We start from the raw sequence: 14,309 nt of genomic DNA, 5'->3' as shown, positions 1-14,309 counted from the left end.
TGAATATATTTGAATATATGTATAATAATAAAAGTTTTATTTAGTACAATTATACATATTATTTATACATATTATAAGCTCTACTTTTTTCTATAAACTACTAACAACTGCTTATTTTGTTTACTTTATAATTTTATATAAACTCTATTATTATATTTTTGTCAAACATAACTTAAAATTATACGGTAAGCTTTAGTTTTTTTAAATATACTTTTTTTTTTTTATTCTTAAGGCGTATGTACTGTACAATACCTAAGGCATTTGAGTGAGTGATTTTAAAAATCAGTACGTTTTTAAAGCTACCACTAGTGTCTTTCAATCGTAAAGTAGAAGAAGAAGAAGAAGATGGGTAGATTTCAATTTCTGGAAGCAATATTGCCGTTAGGTATCATCGCCGGCTTTCTTTGCATCGCCGGTAATGTCCAATACACCATCCACAAAGCTACTCATGGCCGCGTGAGTTCCCCCTCTCTTTCTTTCTTTCTTTATACCCACAGATCTACCAATTTTTCAATTCATCGATTTGTTAATGATTTTGTTGATTCAATTGTTTGTATCTATAACAGCCAAAGCATATCGGTAATGATATGTGGGATGTAGCCATGGAAAGACGTGACAAAAAAATCGTCAATGAAAAACTTTCTCCTGCTGCCAATTAGGGTTAGGGTTTCTATTCTCCTGTCTTCATTAATTAATTAATTTTTATATAATTATTTAGATCTGTTATGGAGATTGTACAAATTTGTTGTTTTATTTCTATTTTGTCAGTATGTTAGGTAATTTGCATTGAGCTCTGTGATTATATCTAACTGGAAAATTAGATATTTTAACTGCCACAGTAAGATTGTATGATTAGGATTCTCTAATTGGTGGTATAAGTATGCTTCTCGATTTGATTGAAGTGTTCATTTCTATGTGTATTGCATATGTATATGTATATAGTATATGTATGTAGGCTAACTTTCAGATAGGACTGATGGACTGTTTGTCATCGACTAAATTCAATTCGACGCCTTTTTTTTACATTTCCAGAAAGATGGAAATAAACTACTCTATCAACACCATGAAACCAGTTTATAGCTCAACCTGAACATTTTAATATACTGATTATTCTACTTCACATACTATACTACTAGCGTATTTGCCTCTTCCACCACAGATTGCAAAGTTTTTTTTAACCAATATCATTTTTGTTCATACGATTTGTTAGCAATGCCATCTTTCTGACGAGGTTACGAGCGATTAAGACTCACGTCTTATATGCATTCACTTGCCCTTTATCCACCCTTTAGAATAGGGTAACTGATGATAGGTCACTTCAGTTCATATGTTAAAAAATCTGACTCCAATTACATCCTACGCAGACCGAAGTAGAATGAAGGGCATTGAGTAGGAAGAGTTGCATATCTTTTATGATAGTGTTGGTCTGTTTCATGAATTTGGCATTGAGCTTTATTATGCTGTTAAAGAAAGATTGAACGACTGTAGATGGTGAGTTGGATAACCCAAATAGCGTTTTAGGTATCGACAACCTTATGGAATCTGTTTGATTGGATGGGTTAACATTATGAAAGCTATTTAATGAGAAAATATATATATTCGATTAGCATCTTCGGTTGAGTTGTGGATGTAGCTATCACAAGAAATAGTTGGCATGGAATGAAGAAAGCCATATATGGAGGCATCTGCATGAGGGTGGGGACTAACCTGATGTACTCTGTTGTCGGTGTTGCAAAAAATGGCCAATTCTGCTGACTAGTCAGCTGGCTAGCCCGACTCGATTTGGTGAAAAATGCTAAAAAAGTTGGTCAATAGTCAAAATTGTTGTTAAAGTAGGGAAAGTCGGTCAAAATTTTAATATGCTTTTAAACCAGGGTTTGGTTCATATGTGTTGGGGCTGCACTTTTTTTTTTCTTCCTGTAATAACAGCAAACACATGACCTACTTAATTGTTTATATTATATGTTTGAAAGTCAACGTTGCTCGACGCCCGACTAGTCCCCTACTTGACCGGCTAGTCTTTGTGTGGTCCGTTTTACAACCTTGTTCGTTGCTTCAAACTACATGACACTCTTGTATTTGAGAAAGCTTGAGGGGGCATGGATGGTGGTGAAGATTCATCCTCTTATACCTTTGTAATGATGGTGTTCGTATGGTTTTGCAATGTGTGACCTCTTAGTACTTTATGTCCTACCTATAGTACTTTATGTCCTACCTATATTCCGCATGCTTTGTGTTTATGTTATTGTATCCATGTACTTAATATGATATCAACCCCAGAGTCTTTCAAGTAGTGCCCCCATATGGTATAGTGTTTTTTTTTTTTTTTTTTTTTTTTCCTTCTCTTTTTCACACTAGCATGTTATATATGTTTTCTTCTAACATTAGCACAAGGCACATTTAGTTTGTGCGTGTAAGGCTTATCAATGTCAATTCGGTTACTCTGCTTCTACACACAAAAAAAAAAAGGTTTTTACCACACAATAGAGTGCGAAAGGCCATGATTCAAGTCTGAAGGGAATTGTGAAGTTGAGTCCCAATTGTATAGGCTATTCTCATATAGGATAATTGGTACATCAGTGATAAACTAATAATAGCTCTTATGGTAAAACATAGTAGAAATATGAACACTGTTCGATCTTTCTCTTCTCGTCCTATCTATTCGATCTAATTTGGGTAATTGATTTCTTCATATCTTTTTAATCTCCATTCATCAACATTGGCCAACTAAAAATACAATAATTTCCCACACACAATACAAATCAATTCTTTGATTAATAAAGACAACTAGATTAATTTTAAATAGTATAGACGACAATAGAAAACAATATTGATTTTCACTTTGTATTTTTCTTAATTTTAGAACAGATACACATAAAGGAGAAAGAAATGATACAGAGAAGAGATAAAAGTTAATACCTTGAATGAATTTTTTGGCTACTTAAATTTTGAGTTATAGTTTGATCGCATCATTATAGTTATGTAAACAGTGATTTAGATATTAATAGAGATGGGATATCTGAGATGCCTAACAAAAGAGGGAGATTAGTACTTGGAACAGGGAGATTGACTAAAAGGGAGGGAAAAAACGTGACGAGAAACTATCTGGCGGTAAATATTCCGCGGAATAAAATCCAATACCCCCAACCAAGCATGCCCTTTAGTAATGGCATTTGTAAACCACCCTTTTCATTGCAAAAGTGGTAAATAGACATGATTTCTAGTTCAAACACCAATAGTGTACACACTGGTCATGCATATCATACTACTTCATAACGCAATTTTGGTGTATGATTCAAAATTCATGGTTTATGTATTACCTTCCTCTTCATTGTGATGACACCCGAGGATATGCCAACTGATGAGCCCTTTATATCATAACAAACCAATTGAAGAAACAACAAACTCTACAGCTTAGAGGAAAAGCACGTAGGTGTATTTTTCACAAGCATAGATCATCTGTAAAATTGTATAACGTCTTTTATCAGCTTATTCACTGGTTTTTAATTTATATACTCAAATACATTGCTGGATGAAAAATTATTCAACAATTTAGGTAACTAGTATCTGGTAAGCTAGAAGGGAATTCTAGAAATGTCTGAACATAAGGTACCTATATAAATGATTGGTATGTACTTCATTCTTTATAAGCATAGTGAATGGAAAGGAAGGTTGGATAACACATCATAACATATTTTTATCACGTGTTATTAGGAATAGACATATAATATTGTATGAAATGTTGGAATACATAGGAGGTACTCCTGTCTGTCTGGCTTCTTCCAATTAGCAACTTGTTTGAACCCTAATTGCCGAGTAGCGACTCATACCGTGACTCAGCTTCCCGATTATGGGCTCGTAACTCATAGCTTGACTCTACTTGTGAGTCATGATAATACATTCATATGGAAATTATCATAAAATGTGTACTTTTAATTTTTACAATATGATTATGTATTATGTATAGAATTAGTTTTAAGTTATTTAATTTAGTTGAAGTACTAAAAAAAGGACATAAATACTGCCTCTCTTTTCTTTTGTATACCCAATCAATTACTATAAATGGGCCTCAGCCCATTTATATAGAAAGAATTTTTTTTGCTATGTGTGACTGGCTAACTTAAAATTGGGGAGATTAATAAGGATGTTAATTATAGTGTATATGGTAGATGGAACATCAAGATATGCTAGTGGGATTGGTAGTTTATGCCTTTATGGTGAATCCGTTGTTAGAGGCTGCAATATAGATGCTGGTGGTTTGGGTATGAGGTCAAAATGGGTAATCCATTGCTATTAGTCGAAATGGATTAGGTGCAATTACTTTGACCAGCAGAAACTTTTTGTCCAGAGTTTTTATAACAGATTATATTAATATTAATTACCATGTCAAACAGTATAACAAATTCTATATGATTATGATTACAGTATCATGTATTTCTTCCCATTAGGTGGGTTTTATGCATTAAACAAATGCATTTAGGATGACTTTTTTCACGTTATCTGCCATTTTAGTTATCTATCATTATGTGAATCTGATTTTCGTACGCTTAAGTTACTGATTTAGTCTATGGGTTTATTCAGGATGCTCTGATAAAATGATGCAAGCAACGATGGCAGATTTGAAGCCTTTGGATGTTTCAATTTCTTTATGTTTTGTCTGGGTAACAGATTTTATTTTGAAACAATAAATTTGTATGATCTGTTTAAAAATTTGATGTGCGTTGGTAGATAACTGGATTTAAAAGCCAATAAATTATGAGGTTGAATTCTTGCTTGGCTACATCACTGATAGCACTAGCACTAGTACAATGTGGCTCTCTCAATGCCTTTCTCATAACCTACCACATGTTGTGTTATCTGTTGTTTTTATTGGAATTTGTGCTGTTTTGGAAAAATACTTGATTAGATACTTTTGTTGTACAATTTATACTTCAATTATTCGTTTACGAGTACTGATGTAAACTGTGTAACAAAAGTTGAACAGCCTTGGTTTGTGACTTTGTGTTTGACATTTTCATTATCTGTTCAAATTGAAACAACCGAGTCTGCTTACACTCACTGGAACTCCAGACTTGGTTTGATTTATTCTGATCGGATAAATCCGTCCAACACAGCGAATCATAAACTGTACTTGAGTTTACGTAATAGTTAACTTTTTTTCTTTCTAGATAGGCTTCTGTACTAGTTAATCAATAATTGAAGCATCATGATTCATGATATACGGATTAGTAAATATATGGCTAAATCTTAATTAATGTGAATCAATATCTGTCACTTCTCTAATGTTGTTCCAATGTTGTTCAATAATGGTGCACTTTTCCAATGTTATTCAGTGATGGTGATTGAGAATTTGGAATTCAAGTCGAATTGTGATTAGTTTCTTAGCATTGAAATTGGACCATATAATCTGTTTATTAGTTTGCAGTATTTTGAGTTTATTTAAACTTCAAATTTAAGTACGTTTTAGTGGTGGAGCTTGAACGTAATAGTTGGGGCATCATTTTGTCTAATGTGTTAGTATATGTTTTTTACAAAGAAAATGTTGCAATGTTTGGAGGATAAAATTGCAATAAAAATTACACATTTTTGGTGACAAAATCGATCTTAAGTGTACATTATCTAGGTTAACTTTTTAAACTTTAATTTTAGATTATTTTCAGGTTAAAAAATACTCTATAGATATGAAAAAATGAAGTGAATTGTTGACGAAAACAAAATTTGCGAGCTTTCACAATATGGGGATCATGTAGTTAAGCTTATTTCACATAATTTTTTTACCCGGAAAATTACATTATAACTTGGATCGATATTGAACGTACAAGTAAATATACATGTTATTCTCAAATATGAACAAGAAAAAACGTCATGAGTTTATTCCTTCACTTAATTCTTCTAATTTGTTCTATTAAACTCCCTAGTAGTGTAATGAAAAGTGTACAACTTTTTTAAATGCAATTGTTTTAGTAATTGTATTGTATATTGTTTTTTTTTTTTATTTTTTATTTTTTATTTTTTGAAAGACAAGTATATTGTATATTGTATGCGAAAGAAAATCACTAGTGTTATAATAATAATAATAATAATATAGATATGGATAGTCAATTTTGGTGTATACATATAGTCAATTTTGGTACACAAAGTATGTATTTTTATATTGAGATTTTAGGCTATAAATACTCATGAATGCAAGCATTAAACTTGCACCATTTCTCACACTTACAAAGTGTTTCTTTCTTTCTCTCCATTATCATCTTTGTTCTTACACTTCATTATTAGTATTCTAAATCAAGAATCAAATCACTAAAGGTAGTTATAAGCCTACTGAATTATAACATCAAGAATCAAACCACTAAAGGTAGTTATAAGCCTACTGAATTATAACATCAAGAATCAAACCACTAAAGGTAGTTATAAGCCTACTGAATTATAACATCAAGAATCAAACCACTAAAGGTAGTTATAAGCCTACTGAATTATAACACGTTATCAGCACGATAATCTTAATACTAAATATGGTTGGCTCTGCCACCAAAATGATATATGGTCGGTTATACCACCAAAATGATATATGGTCGGTTATACCACCAAAATGATATATGGTCGGTTATACCACCAGAATGATATAGGTCGGTTATACCACCTGAAAAAATATATGGTCGACACTGTCGCCAAATTTTCATTTATGTTTACTAATATTTATATTTTTGTTATATAACATTTATTTATGATTGCTTACACATGGTCGACACTGTCACCTACTTATCATTTATGTTATATTAAATTTATGTTTAATGTTTATATACTTATGAATATAAATTGACTCTAATTTATCATGATGTTTGTTTTAATTTTTGATAATAGAAAATGTCGAATCTGGAAAAGCTTAAATTTACTCCTTTAGAATCAACTGGAAACAACTACATGCCATGGGTTATAAAAGTAAAAATGCATCTTAAATCAATGGGCATTCTTGAAACCATAAATGAAAACAACACTTGTTCTGAAAAAGAACAAGCTACGGCATGTTGCTTTATTCATCAACATATTGATGAATGCTTACAAAATAATTATGTGACTGTAGAAGATCCCCATGTTTTATGGGAAGGTCTCAAAAGCAGATTCAATAATCAAAGAGAAATTTTACTTCCAGCTGCAATGGAACAATGGAGAACATTAAGGTTCCAAGACTTTAAGAAAGTAAATGAATACAGCTCAGCTCTGTATAATACATGTTCACAACTTAAATTCTGTGGACATGAAATTAGTGATGCAGACATGATGGAGAAAACTTTCTCCACAATGAATGCTGCAAACATCACAGTGCAAAGAAATTTGAGAATGCTAAAGTTCAAAACATATCCTGAACTTAATTCATATCTCTTAGTTGCAGAGCAAAATGATGAGCTATTAATGAAAAATCAGCAATCCCGTCCTACTGGTACACTTGCAATCCCTGAAGCAAATACTGCAAATAATTATAAACAGGGACAAGGACGCGGGCAAGGTCGTGGTTATAATAACCATCACCATCATCATGCCAAAAGCCATAACTATGGTAGAAACCATCCTTATGGTAATGGTAATGGGCGTGGACGTGGTCGTGGTCGTGGCCGTGGTGGTCAAAGAAATAGTAATCCACGAAAATATAAATATCAACCACAAAACAAGCCCATTAAACAAGATGTTGAAGAAAATTCTTCTAAAAATTCTGAAGAATCTTGCTACAGATGTGGTAGAATGGGCCACTGGGCTAATACTTGCCGAACATCTAAACATCTTGTTAAGATGTATCAGGATTCGCTGAAAGGTAAAGAAAAGGAAGTAAATTTTGTGGATAATATTGATCCAACAGTCACTGAGAAACCATCTGATTTATATGAAGATTTCTTGAATGTTTAAGTTGTGTGTCTTTTGAAAAATAAACGATTTAATATCGTCTGTCTTTGTCATTATGTTTGCTAAATGTTTCAGTACTATCTATTTGCGTTTAAAATATTGTGTAATATTAATGTACTCACTATTTATTTCTTATATATGAAGTTCAATATGAATTTTGCTGGAATACAACATCAATCAAGTGGTGGAGATCTCTGTATAGCAGACAGTGGAACTACACACACTATACTTAAATCCGAGAAATATTTTATTGATCTAAAACCAACGGAAGGAACTATACATACAATATCAGGACCTGCTAACTTGATAAAAGGGATAGGAAAGGCAAATTTCATACTACCAAATGGTACAAAATTTTTAATAAATGATGCCTTATTTTCTCCCAAGTCAAGCAGAAATTTATTGAGTTTCTCCGACATATACCTTAACGGGTATGATTATCAGTCAGTGACAACAGAAAATGAGAAATATTTAAGTATCACTGACAAGAGTCATGTGGTTGAAAAACTGCCAAGACTTAGTTCTGGATTACATTATACACATATAAATGTACCAGAAATACATATGGTAGTTAACGAAAAATATATTGATCCTGGTGTATTCAGTTTATGGCATAACAGATTAGGCCATCCAGGATCAACAATGATGAAAAGGATTATTGAATGTACTCATGGACATCCACTAAAGGATAGAAAAATCCATCATGATACAATGGTTCCATGTACATCTTGCTCTCTTGGAAAATTGATAACTAGACCCTCACCACTTAAGGTTGAGAAAGAATCACCAATGTTTCTTGAAAGAATTCAAGGTGATATATGTGGACCAATTCATCCACCATGTGGACCATTTAGATATTTCATGGTTCTAATAGACGCATCTAGCAGATGGTCTCATGTTTGTCTGTTATCAAGCCGTAATGTGGCATTTGCAAAATTTCTTGCCCAAATTATTAAATTGAGAGCTCATTTTCCTGATTACACCATTAAAAGGGTGAGACTTGATAATGCTGGTGAATTTACATCTCAAGCATTTAATGACTATTGCATGTCTATAGGAATTGTTGTTGAACATTCTGTTGCTCATGTGCATACACAAAATGGTTTAGCCGAGTCATTGATTAAACGTTTACAGTTAATCGCTAGACCATTGATAATGAGAACAAAACTCCCTGTATCTATATGGGGTCATGCAATTTTACATGCTGCTGCATTGATTCGCATCAGACCAAGTGCAAGTCATAAATATTCCCCCTACAACTTGCTTTTGGTCAAGAGCCAAATATTTCCCATCTTAGAACATTTGGTTGTGCAGTGTATGTTCCAATTGCGACACCACAACGTACAAAAATGGGCCCTCAAAGGAGGTTGGGAATATATGTTGGATATGAAACATCTTCAATATTAAGGTATATTGAACCTATGACAGGTGACGTTTTTACAGCACGTTTTGCTGATTGTCATTTTAATGAAACATTGTTCCCTAGATTAGGGGGAGAAATGAAAAATAAAGAAAATGATGTTTCATGGTGTGAACCTCAATTAAAGTATCTTGATCCTCGCACAAAAGAATGCGAGACAGAAGTTCAAAAGATAATGCATATACAAGAACTTGCAAATCAATTGCCTGATGCATTTACAGATACAAAAACGGTGACAAAATCATATATACCAGCAGTAAATACTCCAGCTCGAATTGAAATTCCAAAAGCTGGCAATAACGTCACTCATGAATCTTTGCCACGTCAGAAACGTGGAAGACCAATCGGTTCAAAGGATAAAAATCCTCGAAAAAGAAAATCAGCTGATAATGAAGTAAAAGAAAGTGTTCAAGAAGAACCACAAATCAGTACTCCTACTGCAGAGGAGATTGATGATGTCAATACAGAAATTGCAATCAATTATGCATATTCAAAAATATTATGGAACCGAAATGAAATGAAAAATCTTGATGAGAAATTTTCATTTAATGTTGCATATGACATCATGAATAATGATGATGATCCAGAACCAACATCTATGGTTGAATGTCAAAATAGACATGATTGGGCTCAATGGAAAGAAGCAATACGAGCTGAATTAGAATCACTCAATAAAAGAAAAGTTTTCGGATCCATCATTCTCACTCCTAAAGATGTGAAACCTGTAGGATACAGATGGATTTTTGTCCGAAAAAGAAATGAGAAAAATGAAGTTACAAGGTATAAAGCTAGACTTGTAGCTCAAGGTTTTTCTCAAAGACCGGGAATTGATTATGAAGAAACTTATTCTCCTGTTATGGATGCAATTACTTTTAGGTACTTAATCAGTCTGGCAGTTTCTAAAAATTTAGAAATGCATCTCATGGATGTTGTGACTGCTTATCTATATGGATCACTTGATAGTGATATATATATGAAGATACCTGAAGGATTTAAGGTACCAGAAGCATCAAATGCAAAACCCAAAGAAATGTATTCGATTAAATTACAAAGATCTTTATATGGGTTAAAACAATCGGGACGTATGTGGTATAACCGATTAAGTGATTACTTGATAAGCAAAGGGTATACAAATAATCTTACTTGCCCTTGTGTTTTCATTAAGAAAACAACATCCGGATATGTGATCATAGCTGTTTATGTTGATGATCTTAACATCATAGGTACAAATAAAGAGATCCATGAAGCCATTCAACTTCTAAAGAAAGAATTTGAAATGAAAGATCTCGGAAAAACCAAGTATTGCCTTGGTTTACAAATTGAGCATATGCCTAATGGTTTACTTGTACATCAAACAACATATACTGAAAAGATTTTGAAACGTTTCAATATGGACAAGGCAAAACCATTAAGTACTCCTATGGTTGTTAGATCACTCAATGTTGAAGCTGATCCATTTCGTCCATGTGAAGATCAAGAAGACATTCTTGGACCAGAAGTACCATATCTTAGTGCAATTGGAGCTCTTATGTATCTTACAAATTGTACAAGACCTGACATTTCTTTTGCAGTTAATTTGTTGGCAAGGTTCAGCTCTGCTCCTACCAAAAGACACTGGAATGGGATCAAACACATATTTCGATACCTTCGAGGAACTACTGATTTAGGATTATTTTATTCTAACGAATCAAAACAAGATTTGGTTGGTTATGCAGATGCAGGTTATTTATCTGATCCACATAAAGCTAAATCTCAAACTGGATATGTATTCCTAAATGGAGGTACTGCAATATCATGGCGTTCTCAAAAACAAACACTTGTTGCTACATCGTCAAATCATGCCGAAGTGATTGCATTACATGAAGCTACTCGAGAATGTTTTTGGTTGAGATCAATGACACAACTCATTACTGATTCTTGTGGACTAGAACGCGATAAAAGTCCAACAACTATCTATGAAGATAATGCAGCTTGCATAGCACAGATGAAAGAAGGGTATATCAAAAGTGACCGAACAAAACACATACCACCTAGATTCTTCTCATACACTCAAAATCTCATTAAGGACAACCAGATTGAAATGAGATATGTGCAATCTAGCAAAAACTCTGCTGATCTTTTCACGAAAGCACTTCCAACTGCTATTTTCAGAACACACGTTCATAACATTGGCATGAGACATGTTCAAAAGATGTAACAGCTGAAGCGATGTCTACTTGAGGGGGAGTCAACTCCATGCTGCACTCTTTTTCCCTTAGCTAAAGTTTTTTCCCACTGGGTTTTCTTTAGCAAGGTTTTTAACGAGGCAGTAATTTATAGTTGATCTTCAACAAAATAAAATTGCTATCCAAGGGGGAGTGTTATAATAATAATAATAATAATATAGATATGGATAGTCAATTTTGGTGTATACATATAGTCAATTTTGGTACACAAAGTATGTATTTTTATATTGAGATTTTAGGCTATAAATACTCATGAATGCAAGCATTAAACTTGCACCATTTCTCACACTTACAAAGTGTTTCTTTCTTTCTCTCCATTATCATCTTTGTTCTTACACTTCATTATTAGTATTCTAAATCAAGAATCAAATCACTAAAGGTAGTTATAAGCCTACTGAATTATAACATCAAGAATCAAACCACTAAAGGTAGTTATAAGCCTACTGAATTATAACATCAAGAATCAAACCACTAAAGGTAGTTATAAGCCTACTGAATTATAACATCAAGAATCAAACCACTAAAGGTAGTTATAAGCCTACTGAATTATAACAACTAGAAATTATAGGGGTTAAATGCCGAAATCTAAGAATTAACATTAGACCCTAAACCCATAATGTTCATATGATTAAAAAGTGGAATAAACATCTTACAAGGTGATAATTTTTTTTAGAACACTTACAAATAGATAATGTCTTTTTTATTCAAGTTGTGATATGGAAAACAACTCATTACCACTTAAATAATATCATAATCAAAAAAATAATTAAAATTAAAAAGGTTATGCACTGATGTTCCATCATTTATTAGCTCTTGGCTCACATTTTTATTCCTATTTCCTATATAAACGTGGTAAAGTAATACAGCAATTTAGAGCAAATAAATATGTGAAAGAAAGATTATAAATGTGGTATATTTGGTTTGTTTGCATTTTCTTGACAACACTTGAACTTTATTTTTTGCATAGTTGATACTTATGTTTTGCCTAACATGCGTGGTTTGTACCCCAACCTAATGTCCGTTAGGTTTTGATTGTTAACCCCTCCCATGTGTCACACATGTGAGGGCAAATTTGTCACTTCAATGATATATTCTATTTAATCCATATAAATGTCACATGATGAATGTAGGATAACATGAACCTGACAAATCTTCTCCAAACATATTTTGAAATCAACATAAAATATAAAATACCAATATTATATTAGGTAAAAAGTTCCGAACACAGAGCATATTGATTTTGTAGATTTACTATAAGCTTTAAGGGGTGAGCTGTGCCTCTGTATCTCATTATATTTTACTTAACTCCATCTCACATGGCCTTCTCACTTGTTGTCATAAACATGATCACAAACCACCACTAATCCTTCCTAATTCTTCATGTTTTACTTCTTGTTAATCAATCTTTAGGATTAACAACAAATGGTATTTTATTACTTTCTTTTAAATACTCTTTTAAAACGGATCGATTTGGTGTTTTAGATAACTGAAATTATTGAAATGAATCGCCATGTTCATGGTACGGTGTGTTTTTAAAGTAAATGTGATCTTGTATTGAATATATGAGTATTTGATACAATTGTATTATGTTTACTACCTCAAATGAGAGGTTCTTGTATACACATTATGTTCTAACAACTAATTCTATTACAAGGAATGACTTCAAGTTACTTTTGGAACCTCCTTGGTAAATTTGAAAATATGATGTTGTGTAGCCTGCACCAATCTGTTGAATACTTGATTTTATGCAGTCTTGTGATCACCTTTTTAAGGATATGATGAAGTGGACCACTTCTGATCTCAAAGTCAACTTACCTAAAATGGTAAGTTGACCTTTTTGTTGACTCATTCTAACACTCCCCTCAAGTTGAATAGTGGGGTTTCCAATATTCAACTTGCCAAGAACGTCGCTGAAGAATCTTCCATGGACAGATTTGGTGAGAATATCTGCTAGTGGATCTTCTGATTTCAACATCTAACTTTTCTCTAATGAAGTGTCTATCAATTTCAATATGTTTTGTCCTGTCGTGTTGTACTAGATTTTCTGAGATAGCAATGGCGGCTTCGTTGTCGCATAAGATTTGAATTGCTTCTTTTGGGGGAAAACCAATCTCTGTTAAAAGTTTTCGAATCCATAGCGCTTCAACCACTCCCTTTGATATTCCTCTAAACTCTGATTCGGCACTTGATAGCGCAACAACCTTTTGTTTCTTGCTTCTCCATGCCACTAAATTTCCTCCGGCTATTGAAAAGAATTCGGATGTTGACTTTCTATCCCCTTTTTCTCCAGCCCAGCTTGCATCAGTATATATTTGCGTTTTTAGATGCCCATTTTTCCTAAATATGACTCCATGGCTTGGTGTTTTCTTTAGATATCGGATAATCCTCATTGCAGCTTTCAAATGATGAACCTGTGGCTGGTGCATGAATTGACTTACAACTCCTACCGCATGTGCTATATCTGGTCGAGTGTGAGCCAGGTAAATGAGCTTTCCCACTATCCTTTGGTATTGCCCTTTGTCTACTAGCTCAGCATCATCATCCATATATAGCTTTTGATTTGGTATCATTGGAGTCTCAGCTGGTTTGCAATCAATCATCCCTGATTTTGCAAGAAGATCAAGAATATATTTCTTTTGACAAATAAATATTCTCTGTTAGGATCTTAATACTTCAATCCCCAAGAAGTATTTAAGTTTGCCTAAATCTTTCATTTCAAATTCTTTAAATAAGTTTAATTTTAAGTTAGAAATTTCTTCCTTATCATT

The 14,309-nt window shown here is 33.0% G+C and overlaps 1 protein-coding gene across 1 annotated transcript; it reads left to right on the top strand.

The window, feature by feature from the left end:
* The first annotated feature begins 280 nt into the window (after nucleotides 1–280).
* LOC139881555 (NADH dehydrogenase [ubiquinone] 1 alpha subcomplex subunit 1) lies at nucleotides 281–4,780 on the top strand. The gene is made up of 3 exons (XM_071866007.1): nucleotides 281–456; nucleotides 567–660; nucleotides 4,582–4,780. Exons 1-2 carry the CDS (start codon nucleotides 346–348, stop codon nucleotides 657–659), a joined length of 204 nt encoding a protein of 67 aa, XP_071722108.1. The 5' UTR covers nucleotides 281–345; the 3' UTR covers nucleotide 660; nucleotides 4,582–4,780.
* Nucleotides 4,781–14,309: the final 9,529 nt, after the last annotated feature.

Source organism: Rutidosis leptorrhynchoides, chromosome 1, assembly GCF_046630445.1.
Source record: "Rutidosis leptorrhynchoides isolate AG116_Rl617_1_P2 chromosome 1, CSIRO_AGI_Rlap_v1, whole genome shotgun sequence".
Classification (NCBI taxonomy): Eukaryota; Viridiplantae; Streptophyta; class Magnoliopsida; order Asterales; family Asteraceae; genus Rutidosis; species Rutidosis leptorrhynchoides.
This window is presented reverse-complemented; position numbering and strand designations above follow the sequence as displayed.